At 39.1% G+C, this 18,656-nt stretch overlaps 1 protein-coding gene across 1 annotated transcript; it reads left to right on the forward strand.

The window, feature by feature from the left end:
- The first annotated feature begins 238 nt into the window (after positions 1 to 238).
- Positions 239 to 16,917, forward strand: LOC143862646 (RING/U-box superfamily protein). The gene is made up of 9 exons (XM_077373716.1): positions 239 to 483; positions 2,561 to 2,607; positions 6,966 to 8,219; positions 10,200 to 10,288; positions 14,234 to 14,336; positions 14,715 to 14,819; positions 15,013 to 15,127; positions 15,290 to 15,469; positions 16,228 to 16,917. Exons 1-9 carry the CDS (start codon positions 291 to 293, stop codon positions 16,377 to 16,379), a joined length of 2,238 nt encoding a protein of 745 aa, XP_077229831.1. The 5' UTR covers positions 239 to 290; the 3' UTR covers positions 16,380 to 16,917.
- Positions 16,918 to 18,656: the final 1,739 nt, after the last annotated feature.

Here is an 18,656-nt window from a genome sequence, read left to right on the forward strand (position 1 = left end):
GAATCAACACATTGGGCTAATTAGAAAAACATAGAAAAGAGATGAGTGTTATTACTCCATTAGTAAATCCGGTGTTGTGAAATTTTGGATATTCCCTTTTCTCAGTTTCTACCGTCTTCTATACTTTCTACTTTCTACAAACAAGGTGTCTTTTCGCAATTTCGCTAAACAAGGGGGCTCTTTTAATAAAAGAGGATATTCTCTCTGAGATGCCCTATATATCTCTCCTCTCTGCTCATCTTTTCCAAACTGTTAACCGCGACCAAACCCACCTCTCTTCGCGTACTTTCATGTCCATCTCCCCAACCGACGTTCAAAGATCCGCTTCATCTTCCTCTATAGCTCTCTCTCAAAAACCTAACCCTAATCATGGCCTACTTCAATCTTCTCAATTCATCGCCTCCCACATCGATAGCCCAGCCCTCGGATCCACACAGATCTCTGCATCTGAATCTATCTCCGGTCTCTCTACCGGAAATTCAGGTTCGATTTCCCAATTTCTTTTTCTTTTCTTTTTTTTTTCCTGTAATTTGATGAGTGAGATGTCTGAATTCCTCTTTCTCTTCTCTCCAAGAAACCCTAGATCGTGAACTCGAAAATTTTCCTGTTTCTTCGTGTAATCTTTGTTTGTTCTTACTCAGGATAGATTTAGGGAGAGGTTTGCGAGTTTCTTATGCGTTGCGGTTTGCGCTTTTGGAATTGGGGATTTTTGGGAATCGCACTTTGTTGAAATGATCTTATTATTTGTTTTTGTAGATTGTTGTTTTAGGGGGACGTTGCATATTTGAAATGTAAATGCGAATTAGGAATCATAAATAGTTTCCATACTTTTTTTTTTTTTTTTTTGAAAATGGATACTACACTAATATAAAATGAGTTTATGTTTTTTTGGTTGTCTTCAAGTTCTTAACTGCTCTGTTAGGAGGGGAAATCATGAAATGGGAATTTTCTATCTGATTACGGAATGTGGGGTTGTGTGTGCTCCAATACAGTCAGTGTGTCGCTTCTTTTGTCTTCAAGGCACCCTCTTCGTGCTTCTATGGATTTGACAGTGTTTTGGCGTTCAAAAGAAATTTCGACGCCGTAGCATGAATTGTGTCCCAATGTCGCACCTGCCAATTGGGAAAGGCTAAGAAGCAAAACACTGGATTATACACGTGTAGCAAAACAGCTGACGTCGTGCAGGTTGCTAAGCTATTCTTTAAAGAGGTTGTCAATCTGCACGAGCTATCTATTTCCATTGTGTCTGACAGAGATGTCAAGTTCGTTAGCTATTTTTTAAGGACACTTTGGAAACTCTTTGGAACCCAATTGAAGTTTTCATCAGCATTTCATCCACAGATTGATGGTCAGACTGAGGTCGTTAATCGTAGTTTGGGTGATTTGTTGAGATGTTTGGTAGGAGACCGTCCAGGCACATGGGATATGTTGTTACCGACTGCGGAGTTCATGTACAATAGTTTTGTTAATCGGACTACTGGAAAGAGTCCCTTTGAGAGTATTCATGGCGTCAACCCTCGTCAGCATGTTGATCTGATACCATTACCCCCTGATGTCCCTCGCTCTCAGTCCGCCGATTCTTTTACCTAGCACATCCGTGACCTCCATATTGATATACGACGTAAGATTGCTACGAGTAATGTTGACTACAAACTAGCCGATGATGTACATCGGAAGAACATTGAATTTAGTGAAGGCGACTATGTTATGGTTCGTATTCGTCCTGAGCGTTACCCCCGCCATTCTTTCAAAAAGTTGCATGCTCGTGCCATTAGACCTTTTCGTATTCTTCGCAATTACGGCTCTAATGCATATTTAATAGACTTACTTGCTGATATGAATATTAGTCCCGTCTTCAATATTGAAGATCTTATCACATATTGAGGTACCTTCGAGCCTCCTACTATACTTGCCGATGAGATCGTTTCATCATGCTATAGTGGTTTTTAGGGCTCCCTTGTCAAGTGGGGTCGTTGACTAGATTCTGATGCTACTTGGCTTACTATGGAGGAGCTTCTCCGTTTGGACCTTGACATTTTGGAGCAGTACCAGACTCTTCACTCTCCGGAGGAGAGTTCTTTTCAGCATGGGGGCGTTGATGGGGATCGTAGACGTCTCTTGCGTGTTTACTCTAGGCGGGGCCCACATAGGGATCTTTTATTTGTTTTAGGGTTGTTTTATTGTTTTAAGGGATATTTTAGGGCATAGTTGATTTATTAGGATTATTTTAGTCTTTAGAGTGTTTTAGTCTTTTAGAAATTCTTAATTTGACAAGTTTCTTTATTTTAGGATTGTTAATTGCCAATTTATAGGCAAAGCTACAGCTCTTTTGTTTACCTTTTGATGATTATTGAGATTAATTGATTGAGATTTCTTCCCCTGAGTTCTTCTTCTTCTCCCTAAATTCCTCTCTTATAGTTCTAATTCTTCTTTCTTTTCCTCTAATTCTTCTTTCTTCTTCTTCTAATTTTCTTTCCCAAGCTTACATCATTGTTCTTTGTATTTCCCCTTTGGTACTTAACTGAAAATTAATACGGCTGAGGAAATTCCTTGTTTGCAGGTTCAGTGGCTTCAGCTGCAGCATATTCTAGTGTATCAACCACGAAGGTAACTTATGTGACACTTAAGCTTCTATTTTCAACTATCTTTTCCACCAGAAACATTTGTCGCATTTTGTGATTAAAGCTGGTAAGTTCAAAAATTTATGACCATGTTTCCCATCTTAACTTATGGGGCAAGCTGTATAAACCATATGTCTCACAGCAGTTTGTTGTTCAGTCAGTTTTGCCTTAACTTCAACAATCAAATTTCTTATATTATTCAACACCAAATTAAGTTTGGAACCTGCGACTGTATTGTTCATTCTCTGTAGCATTTTATAACACGGGAATGGTCATAGTAAGCTTTCTTAAAAGTTAACCCCCGTTCCATATTTGTTGGCTGCTTCAAAAGAAGTTAAAAATTTCACCTCCAGTTCATGATGTGATGATGCTTGCAATATAAATGTCTGTCAAATACCTTGAAACGAAATCTTCGTCAAACATGTTTAATCTTTCTAACATTACATTTCCTTTTTTCCTTGAAGTCAAAGTCAGTATGCCATTCTAAAGCAAGCCGTGACCTGTTCAAGCAGCACATGGATAGAGAAAACAATTCTGGAGACCGTGTTATAGAATATTACACCTAAATCCCAAAAGAGTTGTCATGCTAAGATACATCGTGCGGAGAAATAGAATTTCTTAAATCAAATCTTTGTTGCTTTTGTGGTCTATAGTCCTGTGTTTGGCTCATACTGTTAACAGTTATGGTGATCATGTGTTATGTGTCAGTAGGGGTGCAACCAGAACCCGACCCGGGCAACCATTTACTCAACCTGAACCCGACTTGACCCGAGTTCCAACCCGACCCGAGCAGCCCCTTTTGCCAACCCGAACCCGACCCGAACTCAACCCGGGTTGAGAAAACCCGAACCCGACTTGAACTCAACCCAACCCGAGTTTTTTCCGGGTTGGGTTGAGCCCGCCCGAGTTGCACCCGTATGTATCACTGCTCTTATTTATTACCTTTCTATATTTTCATTTCGTTTTAGAAGTTGCACTCATACTGTTATTTGCTTATTTGTACTTTTGTTAATTTATTGCCTTGGATTAGTTCTTCCGTCTGATTGGATGTTACTATATTGCTTCTGTACCGTTAAGGTGTTAGCAGGACAAGTACCCAGCTATTTTTTGAATGGTAACAAGTGCTTAGCTGTTTTCACTCTATTTTATTGATTTGAGTCTTACCTTTTTTTTTGGGTTGGTAAGCTGGGATCCAACCTCCGACCTAAGGGTGAAAGAACATAGTCTTTACCAGCTGAGCTAGAGGCTCAACCCCGATCTGAGTCTTACTTAATAAGACACTTTAAGCAAAGTACAGGGCGAGAAGAAAACGCGATTGTCAAAATATCGACGCCATTTCCTTATCCTTCTTCTCCCCTTGAATATAGGATTCCATTCACTCGATCCTGCTTAGAATTATTTCATGTTCAAGGGGCTATGGTCGGTCTTGACTATGTCAGTTTTTCCTTGCACTTATTATTCTTGCATTTGTTTGCACCTATAATTTGGAACTTACAAGCTTATATGAGCTAGACCTCACTATCATAGGGGGCCCACATTGTTTGGATGATCCAAAGCATTCATTTGATAGGCCCTCAAATAAGTTGTGCCCGAAAAATCAGCTTCACAGCATCATCCTAACCCTTCCATTTGTGGAGGTTAAAAATGGGAAGATTTATAAAGGTTTATACCCGTCCATTTTAAGGGGAGAATAAAGAAATGGCGTCGATATTTTGACCTGCTTCTCCTTCTCCAGCCTTTCCACACTTTCTCCCACCGAGGCCTGCTCAGCTCTTTCAAGACATCCTTTAATCTTCCCACTGAGATCTACGTCCATAGAATCTCTAGACCGGCCAATCTCTCGAGATGGCCCCTCACTGGCTTCATCCTTCCAATCCTCTTCTAATTCCGACTCCTCATGCAAGCCTTTCTTCTCTTCCGCCAGAGCTTTTTTGAAATGAGGGAGCTCATAAAGAGGAACACAGATTTCCTCCAGAGATTTCTTTCTAGTGAGAGCTTCTAACCCCTTTTCCTTGTCTTTGGCTTCTTCTTGGATTTTCTTCCTCTGAAGTTCGAAAAAAGTCTTCGCAACTTCCCCTCGTGAGGCTGACTGCTGCCGCTTCCTCCTTTTTCCTTGACCATGTCTTTTGAAGGACGTCTTTTCCTCCACCCTAGTTCTTCCTCCCTCGCAAGCTTCCTTTTATCTGTTCGGTCAAACCTCCTTTTTTCTGCAGAGGAGCTGGACTCCCCGACGCTATTAAAATTTCTAGAAGACCGAGAAGGGTAGAAGCGATTTTTTTTTTAATTCTATGTCACGTCTACCATAACGCTGACCCTCCCTTCCTCTTTTTATATAGGAAAGGACCGACTCTTGAGTGCCTAGAGTAATTATTATTGTTGGTTCCATAACCGCGATGCTTGTTGGAGGCGAGGTTAGTACAAACCTTTTCATTATCAGTGGATATTAACCCAATAGAGCAAACTCGTAACCCTTCATTAATCTCGTAAAACTTATATCAAAGCTTCATTTATGTAGATCCTGATCATTAGTATAGGATTATTTTCAGCATTTGGATTAATCTAAATAAAGCCTAAAATAAAATTGAAAATGGAACACATGTTGCTGCCGAGGAAAACCCAAATGCCTAACTTCTAAAACTATATAACTATAAAATATAAAACTTCTAAAATTAGAACCCCTCTTGCTAAATCTAATTGCCTATTCCTTCCCTATTGCAAATTACTAATCCAAGCCCAAATGTTATAAAGTTTCCAAATTGGAAGGTTTTCAAGTTTTGAGTCTTCTGACTTTAGAAACTATTCATGTTTACCTGTCATATGGCCCACCAAAACCTACGTAAATGCTACCAAAATCGAATAAGAATGACTTAACACCATCATAAATTGCATAGTTTTAAATTTCCCCCTAAATCTGAAATTTCGGCCAAAATATTTCGGTTTCGATTTGGTCTGAAATCGTAATTACATTGAATCGGAATTTGACATGATTTCCCCAAAATTTCGGGGGGGGAGCCGAAATCCAAAATTTTGTTTTTCACCCTTATTTACAAAATTCCTGCCCGAAATGTTAAAGATTTCCACTGATATGGCTGAAATTTCCACTGACATTTTATACATTTAGGTAGAAATTTTTAAAAAAAACTGATTTTTTGTCAAAATTTTACATGATTTTGGCAGAAATTTCCACCGGCAGGATTATTTCGGTGGTGGCCGAAACTGACATTTAAAACCTTGTTAAATTGTAATGAACCAGTTTGCCATTTTCATGATAAACATAGCCTTGTGTGGCCAAATACTGATGTTAGCATGATGTTTTGGTTTCCTTTGGCTTACTTTCGGATCTCGGTCAACTATATTTGTCTCTTGAGTTATCTTTGCCGAGGAAATTAGTTTGCATCACCCTTCTCCTGGAATATGACAAATAGAAGGGTCAATGTGTAAAACACCACTTAACCGGAGGTGGGAGCATTGTCAATATTTGAAGAAGTATATCCTTTATACCTCTGTGATGATGGTATAAGAATTTAAATGTTTCTTCTTTCTTTGTTAATGGATTGCAATACCTCCTTCATCAATGTCTCTGCTTCATCAATGTCTATAGCAGTGTTTAAAAACTCGTTGACTGGACTCGGAACTCGCTCGAGTCGACTCCCTTTACCTTGGCCGCGTTCCACATTGCACCGCATTCCGCATTCTGCCCTAAAGTTTCAATAAAAACTCCTTTGACTCTCCTGAGTTATGACCGCGTCAACCGCATTATTGGACGCATCCGCGCCAAGTCAATAGGGATTTTTCTTGGTCGCATTCCGCGTAACATCCGTGTTTTTAAACACTGGTCTATAGTCGCACTGCAGCTTCTTGCAAATGTCTTGCTCACTTGTATTTTCATGCCTAGTCCAGTGTGCTATGTTGTTTGAAGCATGTGTGATGTGCTTGTGAGTTAAACTATTTTCCATTGTTTCTTAATATGTGGCTCCACTTTAATTTATATTGTTTTGTGTAAGCTGCTGCAATTTTTCAGGCCTTGTGATTTCTTAATATGTGACCATTGCAAGTGATTTGCTTTATCTTTTCCTGGAGGGCTAACTTTTATTATATTCAGCCCACTGCCTTGTCTATGGTACTTCACCTTTGTACGATTTTCCATAAAGTTTTTGTAACAATAATGATCAGAAATTAGAGTTCTTATTGGTAAGTGGTAGTATTTTGTGATGTGCATTTGTACAATTGCATATTAGGATGTATCTGTTGATGTATACTTTTGAATATCGATTTTCATTACGCTTTATTATTCTTCTCCCTATCTTATCATCGATTTGGTCTCATGAATGTGAGTTGCACCAGGTCACAGACTTAAGAACCCCGGAATGTAAGAAGGGCTTAGTTGGTGAAAACCATGGCACCTCTTCCCATGGTCACTCACCGGGTCTAGGAGGTATAACTTCTCAATACAAATTGGATCAGACCACAGGGTCCGGCAGCCTTCATGGAGGTGCCACAAATTCTACACAACGGAAGAATCAGATGATGAATGCTAATCACTTGCTGAATTTTTACTATGATCCAATCTCTCGTCCTCCACAAAGAATCCCTCCTCCAAGAAGACCACAGAAGATAAAGCCTTACAATAAAGATTTATTCCTTCAGGCAAACTTCAAATTTGTCGTGTTGGATTCGGGCAACTATGCGATTGAGTTGATGGATCCAGATAAAATGTTACAGTGGGAAGATGTTGTTTGTGTTAGGTACTCTACCCCTCTTCCCGTCCAGTGCCCAATTTGCTTGGAAAATCCTCTTTGTCCGCAGATAACATCATGTGGTCATATATTTTGTTTCCCTTGCATCCTGCGATATTTGTTGATGGGTGAAGAGGATCGTAAAGGCGACTGTTGGAAAAAGTGTCCCCTTTGTTTTATGATGATATCTCCTAAGGACTTATACACTATTTATATTGACCATGTCAAGCAGTACCATGTTGGTGATCGTGTATATTTTACGCTCCTAACTCGGCCGAAAGATTCATTATTTCCCTCTCAGAAAAATCAGCAAGGGATGGATGTTATACCATATAGCACTGATGGACTCTGCGACTCCTTCTCTAAGTTCACTGTGACGTCAGATGTGGAGCTATCTGTGTGGGAAGCAAAATTGGGACTCCACGATTGGTTAGTCAAGGCAGAATCTGGGTTAGTGGAGGACTTGGAGCAGCTTCCATATGTTTGTGCAGCACTAGAACATCTAGAACAAAGGAAGAAATGCTGGGTTGAGCGTCAGGGTTTTAGTGGCAGTCCACCTTTAAGGAACCATGGTGCCACTTATTCTAATTCCAATGTATGTAAAGACTACTCTAATAAGACACAATATCATGACTCTTCTGATTTTCTGGGTGAGCAATTCTTGATCCAATCAAATGGGCCAAACAACATATCATTAGAAGGATTAGTTACGGGGGATTCTACTGTTCTTCCACCTAATGTACCTGAAGCATTTGACAGCCGAGAGAAAGCGTCATCTTCCTATGACGAGGACAAAGCCTTGCAAATGCATTCAAATGACTATAAAGATGGGAAGGAAAAGGACTCATACTCTTTCTATCAGGTTCTTGTAATTCTAGTTTAATATCTCAACTTTATTTCTTTTCATAAGTTGTACCAATGACAATATAGACATTATTCCAAAAATAAAATAAAACCCCCCAATGACAATATAGATATGTTAAAGCTAGGGTGATTATAAAAACAGCTTACTTTGTGTTAAGAACTGCAATAATCTCAGCCAGAGTCAGGAAGAAGGCACACTATTGCTATTTTCTAAAAGGAAATCTATGATACCCAGATCCTTCAAAACCTAGAGTTCGAGTATCTGACAGATACTCGGAGGGTAACGGATGTGCCTTGGATGCTCCTGATCCGTATCCTATACTTTTCTAGTTATGAACCCATTCTGGTTGCTTGCGTAGGATGTGATGGTATCTGATCCTTTTCCTTTTTTGTGAAACCTCAAGCCTTCCTTTTTGTTAAGTCTCAAAATGGTTTTGAGCAAACAGTGTTACTGCTTATACAGTTCACTTTTCATCATGACTTGATCCACTGTTCTATTAGATAATTTAGTCAACCTTGCTAATTGGGTTACAACTTCACTTACAATTAAGTTAGGCATCATAATATATATATATATTTTTTGAAACTAAGGCACCATTATATTTATAAAAGACTAAATCGGATATAATGCAACTTAAACTACATATTAGTTGTTTTGACCTTTGATTTAGATTACATAATGTGATAGTATTGTTCCACATGTCTAATTAGATTAATTCAATATTTCTATTTTTTTTTTTATCATTTTTCTCAAAAAATCTGTTTTTTTTTTATCATTTTAGTTTAATTTGATAGATTAAACTTTGAAATCGGAATAAATGAGTATCATACCCACCATACCTTTGTTGATAAGGATCCCCCACTAACCCAATTTTTTTTGTCATTTTTTGCTATAATTTGATAGATTAAGCTTTTCTAGGATTTCTTCATTTGTAAGTGTAATTTGGAGTTTTTCTTTATAATTGGCTTAAGCCACTTAAATGACCCTCCCCCCCCCCCCCACCCCCCCCACACACACACCCCACAGTCTATTGTTTATGTGACTAAACATGAGTTTGGAAAGTTGTGGATTTCTAGAAGAGTTTTAGGGGTGTCAAACATTTAAAAGAATATGGAGGACTTCCGTGAGTTCTGAAACAGAGGTTTTGGATCTTATTTATTTTTGTTATTTCCTAGGAGTTTTTGGTAAATGACTAGGATCAATTTATGATTAGGTTTGGGCCTTTAGTTGAATGCTTTATTTGCAGTTTTATGAAGTATTAATTTTTTTCCCATTTCAATAGTTTACTTTGTGAGAATTCTTTTTTTAGGGTGCGATTCTCATGATAGTTGTAGACTTGTAGGGTGTCAATGATGGAGTCATTCTACTTGACTTGAATTGTTTGGTGCTTTTCTTCCCTCTTTTCAGAAAAGCAATCTAGATTCTTATCTCACTTTGAACTTTGTTTTGCCATTTAAATATCACATGATTGGTTTCTTACAATTGATCGGTTTAATTGCTGATTTCTGAAGCATACATTGCTGTATTTTTTGTGCTGGAATTTTGGAGCAAGAATTTACATTCAATTACAGATCCGGGGTTATGGAATGGCTCAAGATTTTCTGAAATCAGTTGCTGATTTGAGTGCTCTAATTTTGTGTTACCTTCCAATTGAGATATGCGATCAAGCTAGTTGATATCGCTAGTTGACATCACATGGTGAATGCAATGTTAGCATGTGAATGTATTACTTTTAACCACCAGACACTTATAGGTATCATGATAATTATCTTTAAGGTAATAGTTACTACTTTTTTTTTTCAATTTGAAATTGCAAGCTGATAGTATTCCTGATAGATCCAATCCTGACTGGTGGTGCTGATGTCTGGTTGTTTATCTACTGTTCCAGAAAATACTTGGGGTATTCCTTGATTCTATTTAAGCACTGATAATCCATTGCATTATAATTTTCTCATTCTTCTTTGGTATTTGATGCAGGCAGCTGATGGTCAGCACCTCATTCTTCACCCATTAAACATGAAGTGTCTTCTACACCATTACGGAAGCTATGATTTGCTTCCATCCAGGTTTGTAGAGAATTAGTGTGTTGATAATTTTTTATGCATATGCTATCCAAGTGCGACTATATAGGTTGTGATTAAGGGAAAAATACAGCTTGCATTCTCTCTTCAGGCTAAAATGCTATATGATCAAAATATTCTTCTATAGGATTCCTTGTACAAAAGATTGAAAACTAAACTAATCCCCACAAGATGCAAACATAAGTTATATGTTTTTGGGGAGATTAGATATGCTTCTTGGATTTGGTATCTCGTTTTGCTAGGGGGCAAGATCAACTCTAATTAAGGTGGTGCTAGCTAATATCCCGGTCTACTTCTTTTCTTTAATTAGATGCCTTGTTGAGGTGATTAGGCGCATTGAGAGCATATTCATATTAATATCCTTTGGGGTGACTCTGAGAAGAAGAGAGAGTTCCACCTTTTTTGGGAGGATGGCTAGGAAGTGTAAGCCTGTCAGAGCTGGAGGATTAGGCTCCAAGAATCTCAAAGATATCAACAAGGCTTTTCTTGGGAAATAGTGGATGTTTGGGGTGGAAAGACTGATGTTTAAAAACGCATATGCGGGTCAAAATGCGGCGAAGAAAACTCCTTTTCGACTCGGCGCGGATGCGGCCAAGAACCCGGTTGACGCAGCTGAGTACTTGGTTGACGCGACTGAGTTCTCGGTTGATGCGGTCATAACTCAGGAGAGTCAAAGGAGTTTTTATTTTCTCTGTAGGGCAAAATGTGAACCACGACGAAGGGAAAAGGGAGTCCATGATGATGCAGGGGAGTTTAAAACTATGGGAAAGACATAAACTTTGGGCTAGAGTAAGTATGGAGCATACCAGGCTAATTAAATCTCCGATGATTGGTATAAATGTAGTGGGTTGATTGTGTGGCGGGGCATTTTGAGGCAGAAGCGCATATTTTTAGAAGGGATAAAATATATAGCCTACAAAGGGGACAAGATCAAGTTTTGGTGGAATAGATGGTTAAGGAAGTGCCTTTAATGGAAAGCTTTCCTTACCTTTTTGGTGTGGTGAATGGAAAAGATGCATCGGTCGAAGATTGTGTGGAGTGGATAGAGGGGCAGTTTTCTTGGAAGGTGTTCTCAACTCAACTCAACTAAGCCTTTGTCCCAAACTAGTTGGGGTCGGCTAATGAATCCTTTAGAAAATTTTCATGAAGAAGGTGAAAGAATCTACCCGGCTCAAATTGACCAAGTCTAATCATGACACTAGTTGGGTTCGTCTACATGAATCATTTTCTTCCATTCTCTCACATCCAAGGTCATGTTCTCTGTTATGTTACTGGCCTTCAAGTCTTTCTTCATTGTTTCTACCAAAGTTGTTTTTGGTCAACCCCCTACCTCTTTTTACTTCATCAACTTGGCACGAGTCACTTCTTCTCACTAGAGCATCAAGTCTTTCTTCACTGTTTCTACCAAAGTTGTTTTTGGTCAACCCCCTACCTCTTTTTACTTCATCAACTTGGCACGAGTCACTTCTTCTCATTGGAGCATCCAAAGGCCTACGTTGGATATGCTCAAACCATCTTAAGCGGTGCTCTCTCATCTTCTTCTCAATTGGTGCCACCCCCACCTTATTGGCGGCAATTTTTGGTACAGAGGGGTGGACTGGGCTGCCTTGTTCCTCAGTGTTTCTCGATCCCGTCTTCATCAGAAAGACAGACAATGACACGTTGGTTTGGATTTGGGACTCGTCGGGAGTTTTTAGCGTCAAGTCTTTCCATCGTCATACTGTTCCTAGCTCACACCTCTCGCACTTGTATAGGGTTTGGAGCATTCCTGCACCACCAAGAGTGCGCATTTGGGTGGACTTGTTTTCAGGATAAGATCTTAACGGTTGACCACTTACGAAATTGTAAGATCTTAATTGTGGACCATTGTGCCCTCTATGTGCACGATGGCGGGAGCCTTGTGCACTTGGCCGCCCTTTTTTTTTCGTGCCCCTCTATGAGGAGGCAGAAGCATTAATAGATCATTTGTTCTTTCATTGCGGGGTCGAATTAATAGATTATTTGTTCTTTCATTGCAGGGTCACCAGAGACATTTAGAGTCGTATCTTAAGGAGATTCAGGGTAGCATGGGAGTATCATTTCGATTATCTGAATTATTAGATTGCTGGTCTTATTTGCCTTGGTCTAGGAGAGGGAGAATCCTTTGGAGGTTGATGATGCTGCCAACTATATGGGTTCTATGGAAGGAAATGAACACCCATATCTTCAAAAAATGTGTCGAAGGTCCATACGTTATGTTCATGAAGATTATATCGCTTCTCATCTCTTAGGCGAAGATCTTGCCTTGCTTCAAGTTTATATCTAGCATGGATCTTAGGTGTTGCTAGTGGGAGAATCCTCCCGTTGGAACCACTCATACTGTGGTAAGTTGAAATTAAATTTTGACGAATCGAATATTGGAATTCCCGGCCTGGTTGGAATTGGAGTCCTCCTTAGGGACGAGGTTGTATCTATAAGGGGATACTTCTATGGTACGATCAGGATTAAGGATTCTAATGAAGCGGAAGTAAGGGCGATGCTACAGGGAGGTGATTTAATTAGGCTGACAGTGGAAGGGGACTCCCTCAATTTTATCAGGTGGACGGGTGGGAGAAGCCCTCATCCTTGGAGGTTTGCGTATTTTATTAAGGAGTTTCTAAAATAACAGCCCTGACTATTGCTTGGGCTATAACTCTTCCAATCTCTAAATTTGTCTGCCTATGATTTGTGGAATGAACGGAGGTGTGCCTCAGTAGTGCGGAGATAAAACAGAAATTATGCAAGAATGGGTTCCCCCCACTGCCTGGGTTCTTGAAGCTCAACTTTGATGGATCTAGTTTCGGAAAATTCCGGCCCAGCCTTTGTGGGTGGGGTCTTGCGGAACGAGCTCAAGGAGGTAATTTGGGCCTTCACGGGTCCAATTGGGGAGGCTGATGCTATAGAGGCCGAGGTGAGAGCAGTTTATCAAGGAATTGAACTCTTAGATAAAGACCCAATGGTTAAAGTGGTGATTGAAGGGGATTCCCTTAATGTTATCCGTTGGCTTAAAGGTTCCCACCCTCATCCTTGGAGATTCGACCGATTTTTTGACAAAATGCGAGATTGGATTGGAGATTCCTCTATTCGTTATCATCACATTCGTTGCTCCTCTAATGGTGTAGCCGATGGTCTTGCTAGAGATAGGAGTTTCTATGGAAGAGTTAGCGCTTTTTGATTTTCTCCCTCCTTGATTTTTGTATTGTACTCCGTTTTTGTTGATGTTTCTTTGCTTTTGTTGCTCCATGTACTGACCATCTCTGTCCTTTTATGAACATAAGTGGCTGCCCTTCAAAAGAAAGAAAGAGAGATTCATGATCGGCTTAAATCTCCGATTTTTTTAATCATTTGTTGTTTCTGTCACAGCTTGTTTATGGTGCTCTCTATCTTCTTGTATTGACCACCTGGGTCGTGGGGTTTCCCCCTTTTTAATTAATAAATTTGTCATAATTAAAAAGAATTATTTTACTTCACCATAGTACACATTAATTTTACAGTTCATTTCTTGTTATCTGATCTGCTTCATTTATTATTTGCCATATCAATTTTGCCATGCTTTTGTGGCAGCCACTGTAAGGAGTCTAAAGACTGGTTTCATTCTAATTGAACCTTGAAATTGATAATTCTAACCAAAAATCTTTTAATCTACATAAGAAGCTGATTCAAGGTTTTTTTGTGGAAATCTGTATGTTCTTATAGCTTGGGCATGGTTATGGCCTGTTGTGTTGGAAATTGTATTCTATCGTAAGGTGAGTTGGAAAATGTCGACTTTGAAGGGAATTTTGAGTCTCTGTCTCAAGTGAGCATTTATAAATGAAGTATATAAAAATGATGTCTGGAATTACTTTGTTTCCCAGCAACCTTGGCAGTGACTTGTGTGAATTTTGCTAACTAAAATATGTTAACTGATTACAGAATTGGCGGAGAAATTTTACAATTGGAGACTGTGACTCAGTCAGAAGCCATGAGAAGGCGCTACCGCTTCTTAAGTCACTTTTCCTTAACGACAACTTTCCAGGTAGCTATAAACATGGTGTTAAATTTCGACCGAAATCCAAAATTTTGGACCTAAATTTCGGATTTCGGTGGAGACCGACACCGAAATGACGGAAAACCGGAACAGTATATTATTTCGGCTGAAATTTTGGAATTTCGGTCAAAATTTCACCCAAAAAACCTGTTTTTTTAAATCAATTTAATATTTCACCGAAATTTAATATTGAATAAAATAATCTTTTGGGTTCAGTACCAGATTTCGACCGAAATTTCCAAATTTCAGGGGTCTGAAACCGGTACCGAAACCGAAATTTTAAACCTTGGCTATAAATAACATTTTGTACACTAGACATGGAAACCTCCTTGTTAGTTCTCATGGTTTGGCACCTAACAATTGCAGCTTTGTGAAATTGATCTGAGTGATTTCTTGCCTCCTAAATCTTTATCACCATTTGTGGATGAAATCAAGAAGCGCAAAAATCAGCGGAAACGACTTGCTAAGAAGGTATATACAAATTCTGTGCGTCCTCCAGTTTGTTTGGTCTAAATTAAGCTCTATGTTTTATAGTTCTATTTTGCTAGTTTTTTTGTGTGGTTCATTATCAATTTATCAATTACCTGGAAATTTCCCTTTCCAAACTATACGTTTTAATCTAGCATTTAGATCATCTGTAACTAAATTCATACTATCTCTCCAGGAAAATGAAGAGAAAGCTAGGGCTGAAGCTGCTTCCATGCATGGGATACCTATACCATCTGATCTTAGACATTCCTCTTATAATGATGCAACATTCTCCATTGATGACTTTGAAGGTATGGTTTTCATTTTCATAACCTTCCAAAGGTAAGTTTGCTGGCAAGCTTCTTATCTACATTTCTTTGTAATGTCTGTATTTCTTATCTTTTAACATTAGTGATATGTATAGTGATACCATTCCAGCAAAGTCTCCTTTTAATTTGTCCTGTGTGTATCAGCCTTGGGAAGTCCTCCTGTATCATCTACAAGTCCCCCGATTGTTGGCGATAGGAAGCTGTTCTCAGATGTGACACGCCTTGGTTTCGCTGCTGCGCATGATTCTCCTTCTCTTAAAGCTGAGGAGTCTGCTGATGACTCATCCAACATGGATGTGACCGGTGAAGCTACTAGCCTAACCGGTAAGCTCTAGCTTTGCCATTATAATCATACTGGTTAGCTGGATTCTCCTTGTCCATAATATTTATATGCATATGGAGCAAAAAGTTTACCTGGTAAGTTTTCCCAAATTAGTTTCTTAAGATTTAAGGAATCATAGATTGAAGCATGTTTATATATGCCATTCTGAAGTTGAGAAGTATGTGGTCAGTTTTGGTTGAGACTAAATACTGGAATTTTAAAATTGTGTTACATGATATTGTGCTTTCCTGTTCTCTCTACTTTTGTTCATGAACTAGCTGATTATAATCTTACAAAAATGATTTGAGGACACCCAGGGAACATCATGCTTCTGGAGCATAGATATTTACCAAATTACCTTACTATTTAGGGCATGTTTGGCAGCCATGAAAAGATTTTACTACAATTTTTTCCTTGGAAAATGTTCCTCTTCCCAAGGTTTGGTATTGCCATTTTTTAAGTGAAAACTATTTCAGCTACCTTTCCAGCAAACCTTAAAATGTTTTGTTAGATAACTTTTACTTAAAAAGGGGGCAAGCAAGCCTTGGTGCAGCAGACCTTGGTAGAATTCTTTTCCAAGGATAAACAAAAACTGTCCTGGAATCATTGTGGTACTTTTGTGGCTTACTAAAATGTAAAATTACATTATTATTTGAAAATCTGTTGATAATTTTTGGGATTTCTCTGTATCAAAATATTTCAAAATTTTGTCAAGAACTTGAGATATTTGCACCATTTCCTCATTTGAAATTTTCTGCAGGTCCAAGAAACCCTTCGACTTTGTCATTTGCCAATATTCTATCAACAGTAAAATCTGGAACCGAGGCTGCTGCAAAAACAAATGGAATTGGAAAGAAAGGTAAGAAACAGAGCAGAGTCCTACTGTCAACAAATGGTGGCCGCCGCTACTAATGGTCATACTCAATCGATGCAGTTCTTGTTCATCGTCTAGCACAGATGTAAATGAGTGGTAAGCAGTCAAGACTTCCGTTGTAGAGTATCCTTTCTCATTGAGAACAAACTATCATCTTTATTAGCACACTGCAAGTGTTTGGTGATCGGAACTGTTGATCTGATGAGTTATATAGAATCAATGGCTTGGAGACAGTATATTTGAAAGATTGTTTTCGTCGCCCCTTGATGAATGGCCTTGGATAACCTTATTAGGTGCAATGGGTTGGATTTGATTATGGATATAAATCCTCCTTGAATGCTTTCAATCGTGGATCCCACGCTTTGATCATTTTGGTCTGGATTGTTCCCCTGGTGGGTCTCATCATGGATCTTCAAGTATAATAACATAGTCAGGGTGCTTTTAGGTGCAACAAAATAAGCATCCGTGGGTCGAACATGGTCTGAGAGATCCGTGCTGGACCGGACCTAATGTGGAAAGGATTGGAATGCGGTTATCACTTTTACATTGGAAATTCAAGTTTTTGTTTGTGTGTGAGCTCTCCTGTGTGTGTGTGTGTGTGAGAGAGAGAGAGAGAGAGAGAGAGAGCGCGCGCGCGCGAGCGAGCGAGTGAGCTTAGGTAAGTTGGAATTGGAACCTCCTACCTCTTGGAGGTTGAAGAACATAGACTTTACCATTGAGCTAGAGGCTCAATCTCTTTCACCATCATTTTTGGCCATCACAAATTCATCTACTGTTCCTGGTCCCACCCTCGGATGATTCTGGACTTTGATCAAGCATGATAGATAAGGATCATTTAGGATGCCTTTAAGACGTTTGCAAGCCTCAATCTTGTGAACCAAGGGTGTGTTTCTCCTAGTTTTTGTATGTGCAAGAATTCGGAAAGCCCGTTTCTGCTTTTTTAACTTTTTACAGGGCTAAAGGATGAGATTTTACGGAATGACTCAGAGTTGCTTACATGGATTCTCATAGATCTATTTCAGCCCGACTCTACAAGAGAGAATGAGAAGCATTGCTGAACAGACCCTAAGTGGCCGTTTGGAAATGCGGATTTTAGAATCCAGGTTTTTTAGTTTGAAAACAATGTAAAGAGAGAGTTCATAATCAAGCTGCTGTATGCTGTCCTAGCAGTGGTTCTTGAATTTTAAGTGAGAATTTCAGGTTTTAAAAATCTCTCCTGCATCCTGAGATTTCTAAAACCTAGATATATGGGAGGATCTGCTACTCTCTTGCTGATGGAAAGAAGGGCGAGAAGTCAAAGACGAGTCAAAAATGACGGCTGGTCCGCTTCTTCTCTTGTCTCTTAGCTACAATTTTGAAGCAGTCCCGAATTCTAAAATCCGCATATCCAAATGGCCCCTAAATCTCTCTTAGACATCCGAATCAACTCATTGGGTTTCATTGAGTAATGGTCATTGTGGTTTATTGAGTAGTCAAGCGTGCATGTCATCTCTCTCTCTCTGTCTCTCTCTCAATAAAAACAAGCTTTTGCTTATGAGTTATTGCACATCAGCCTTTCGCCACTAATTAACTGTTAACTAATAACTACACAGCTGGGATTGTCTAAACAATTTTTCAAAAGGCCATTCCGGGGCTTGCTTTTTAGAAGAGGGCACCCACCTCATAGCATATTTTATCTCGTACACGGATTTTAGAATATTGGATTTCCTCAAAATCATACATGGGAGACGAGAGAAGAAAGAGAATAGCCTTCGTTTTCTGATTTCTCGCCCTTCTTTCCGACAGCAAGAGAGTAGGTGATTGTCCCATGTTTCCATGTTTTAGAAATCTCAGGATGGGGGAGAGATTTCTAAAACCTGGATTTCTTACTAAAAATCCAAGAAACTTTGTCAGGAAAGCATACATTAGCTTGATCATGAACCCTCTTTTACATTGTTTTCAAATTAAAACCTGGATTCAAAAACTTCGTATCCAACTGAGAATAGAACTGAGCAAATCACTATATGCCACATGGCAAAGGGGAGGGTAGTTTTGCCATTTCTGAGAGAGAAAGCAAAAGGACAAAAAAAAGAACAGAAAAGGAAACAATTAAGGCAAGCTGTTTTGAATGAGGGAAGAGGCTATTGGTTCGGTTCCATGCTCGGGTACCATATCATTATTATTCATTTAATTCCACTTTGCTTTATACGCTGCTGAGAGCTTTTTCAAAAGAGTGATGTCAAAGAAATTGGTTTTACAATGGGTCAGGAAACCGACCAAATCAGTTTTTGTTATTGCATTACGAGAGACCAACAGCCTCTTCCCTCAGTTCAACT

The sequence above is a fragment of the Tasmannia lanceolata genome, unplaced genomic scaffold (assembly GCF_043159265.1).
Source record: "Tasmannia lanceolata isolate RefF3 unplaced genomic scaffold, GAP_Taslan_0.1 ptg000037l, whole genome shotgun sequence".
Classification (NCBI taxonomy): Eukaryota; Viridiplantae; Streptophyta; class Magnoliopsida; order Canellales; family Winteraceae; genus Tasmannia; species Tasmannia lanceolata.

Excerpts from the sequence above, each read along its gene's own strand:
- LOC143862646 (XM_077373716.1), top strand. The coding sequence starts at position 291 with ATGTCCATCTCCCCAACCGACGTTCAAAGATCCGCTTCATCTTCCTCT. Across the intron at positions 2,608-6,965 it reads CTAGTGTATCAACCACGAAG|GTCACAGACTTAAGAACCCC; the intron begins GTAACTTATGTG and ends GAGTTGCACCAG. Across the intron at positions 8,220-10,199 it reads ACTCATACTCTTTCTATCAG|GCAGCTGATGGTCAGCACCT; the intron begins GTTCTTGTAATT and ends TATTTGATGCAG.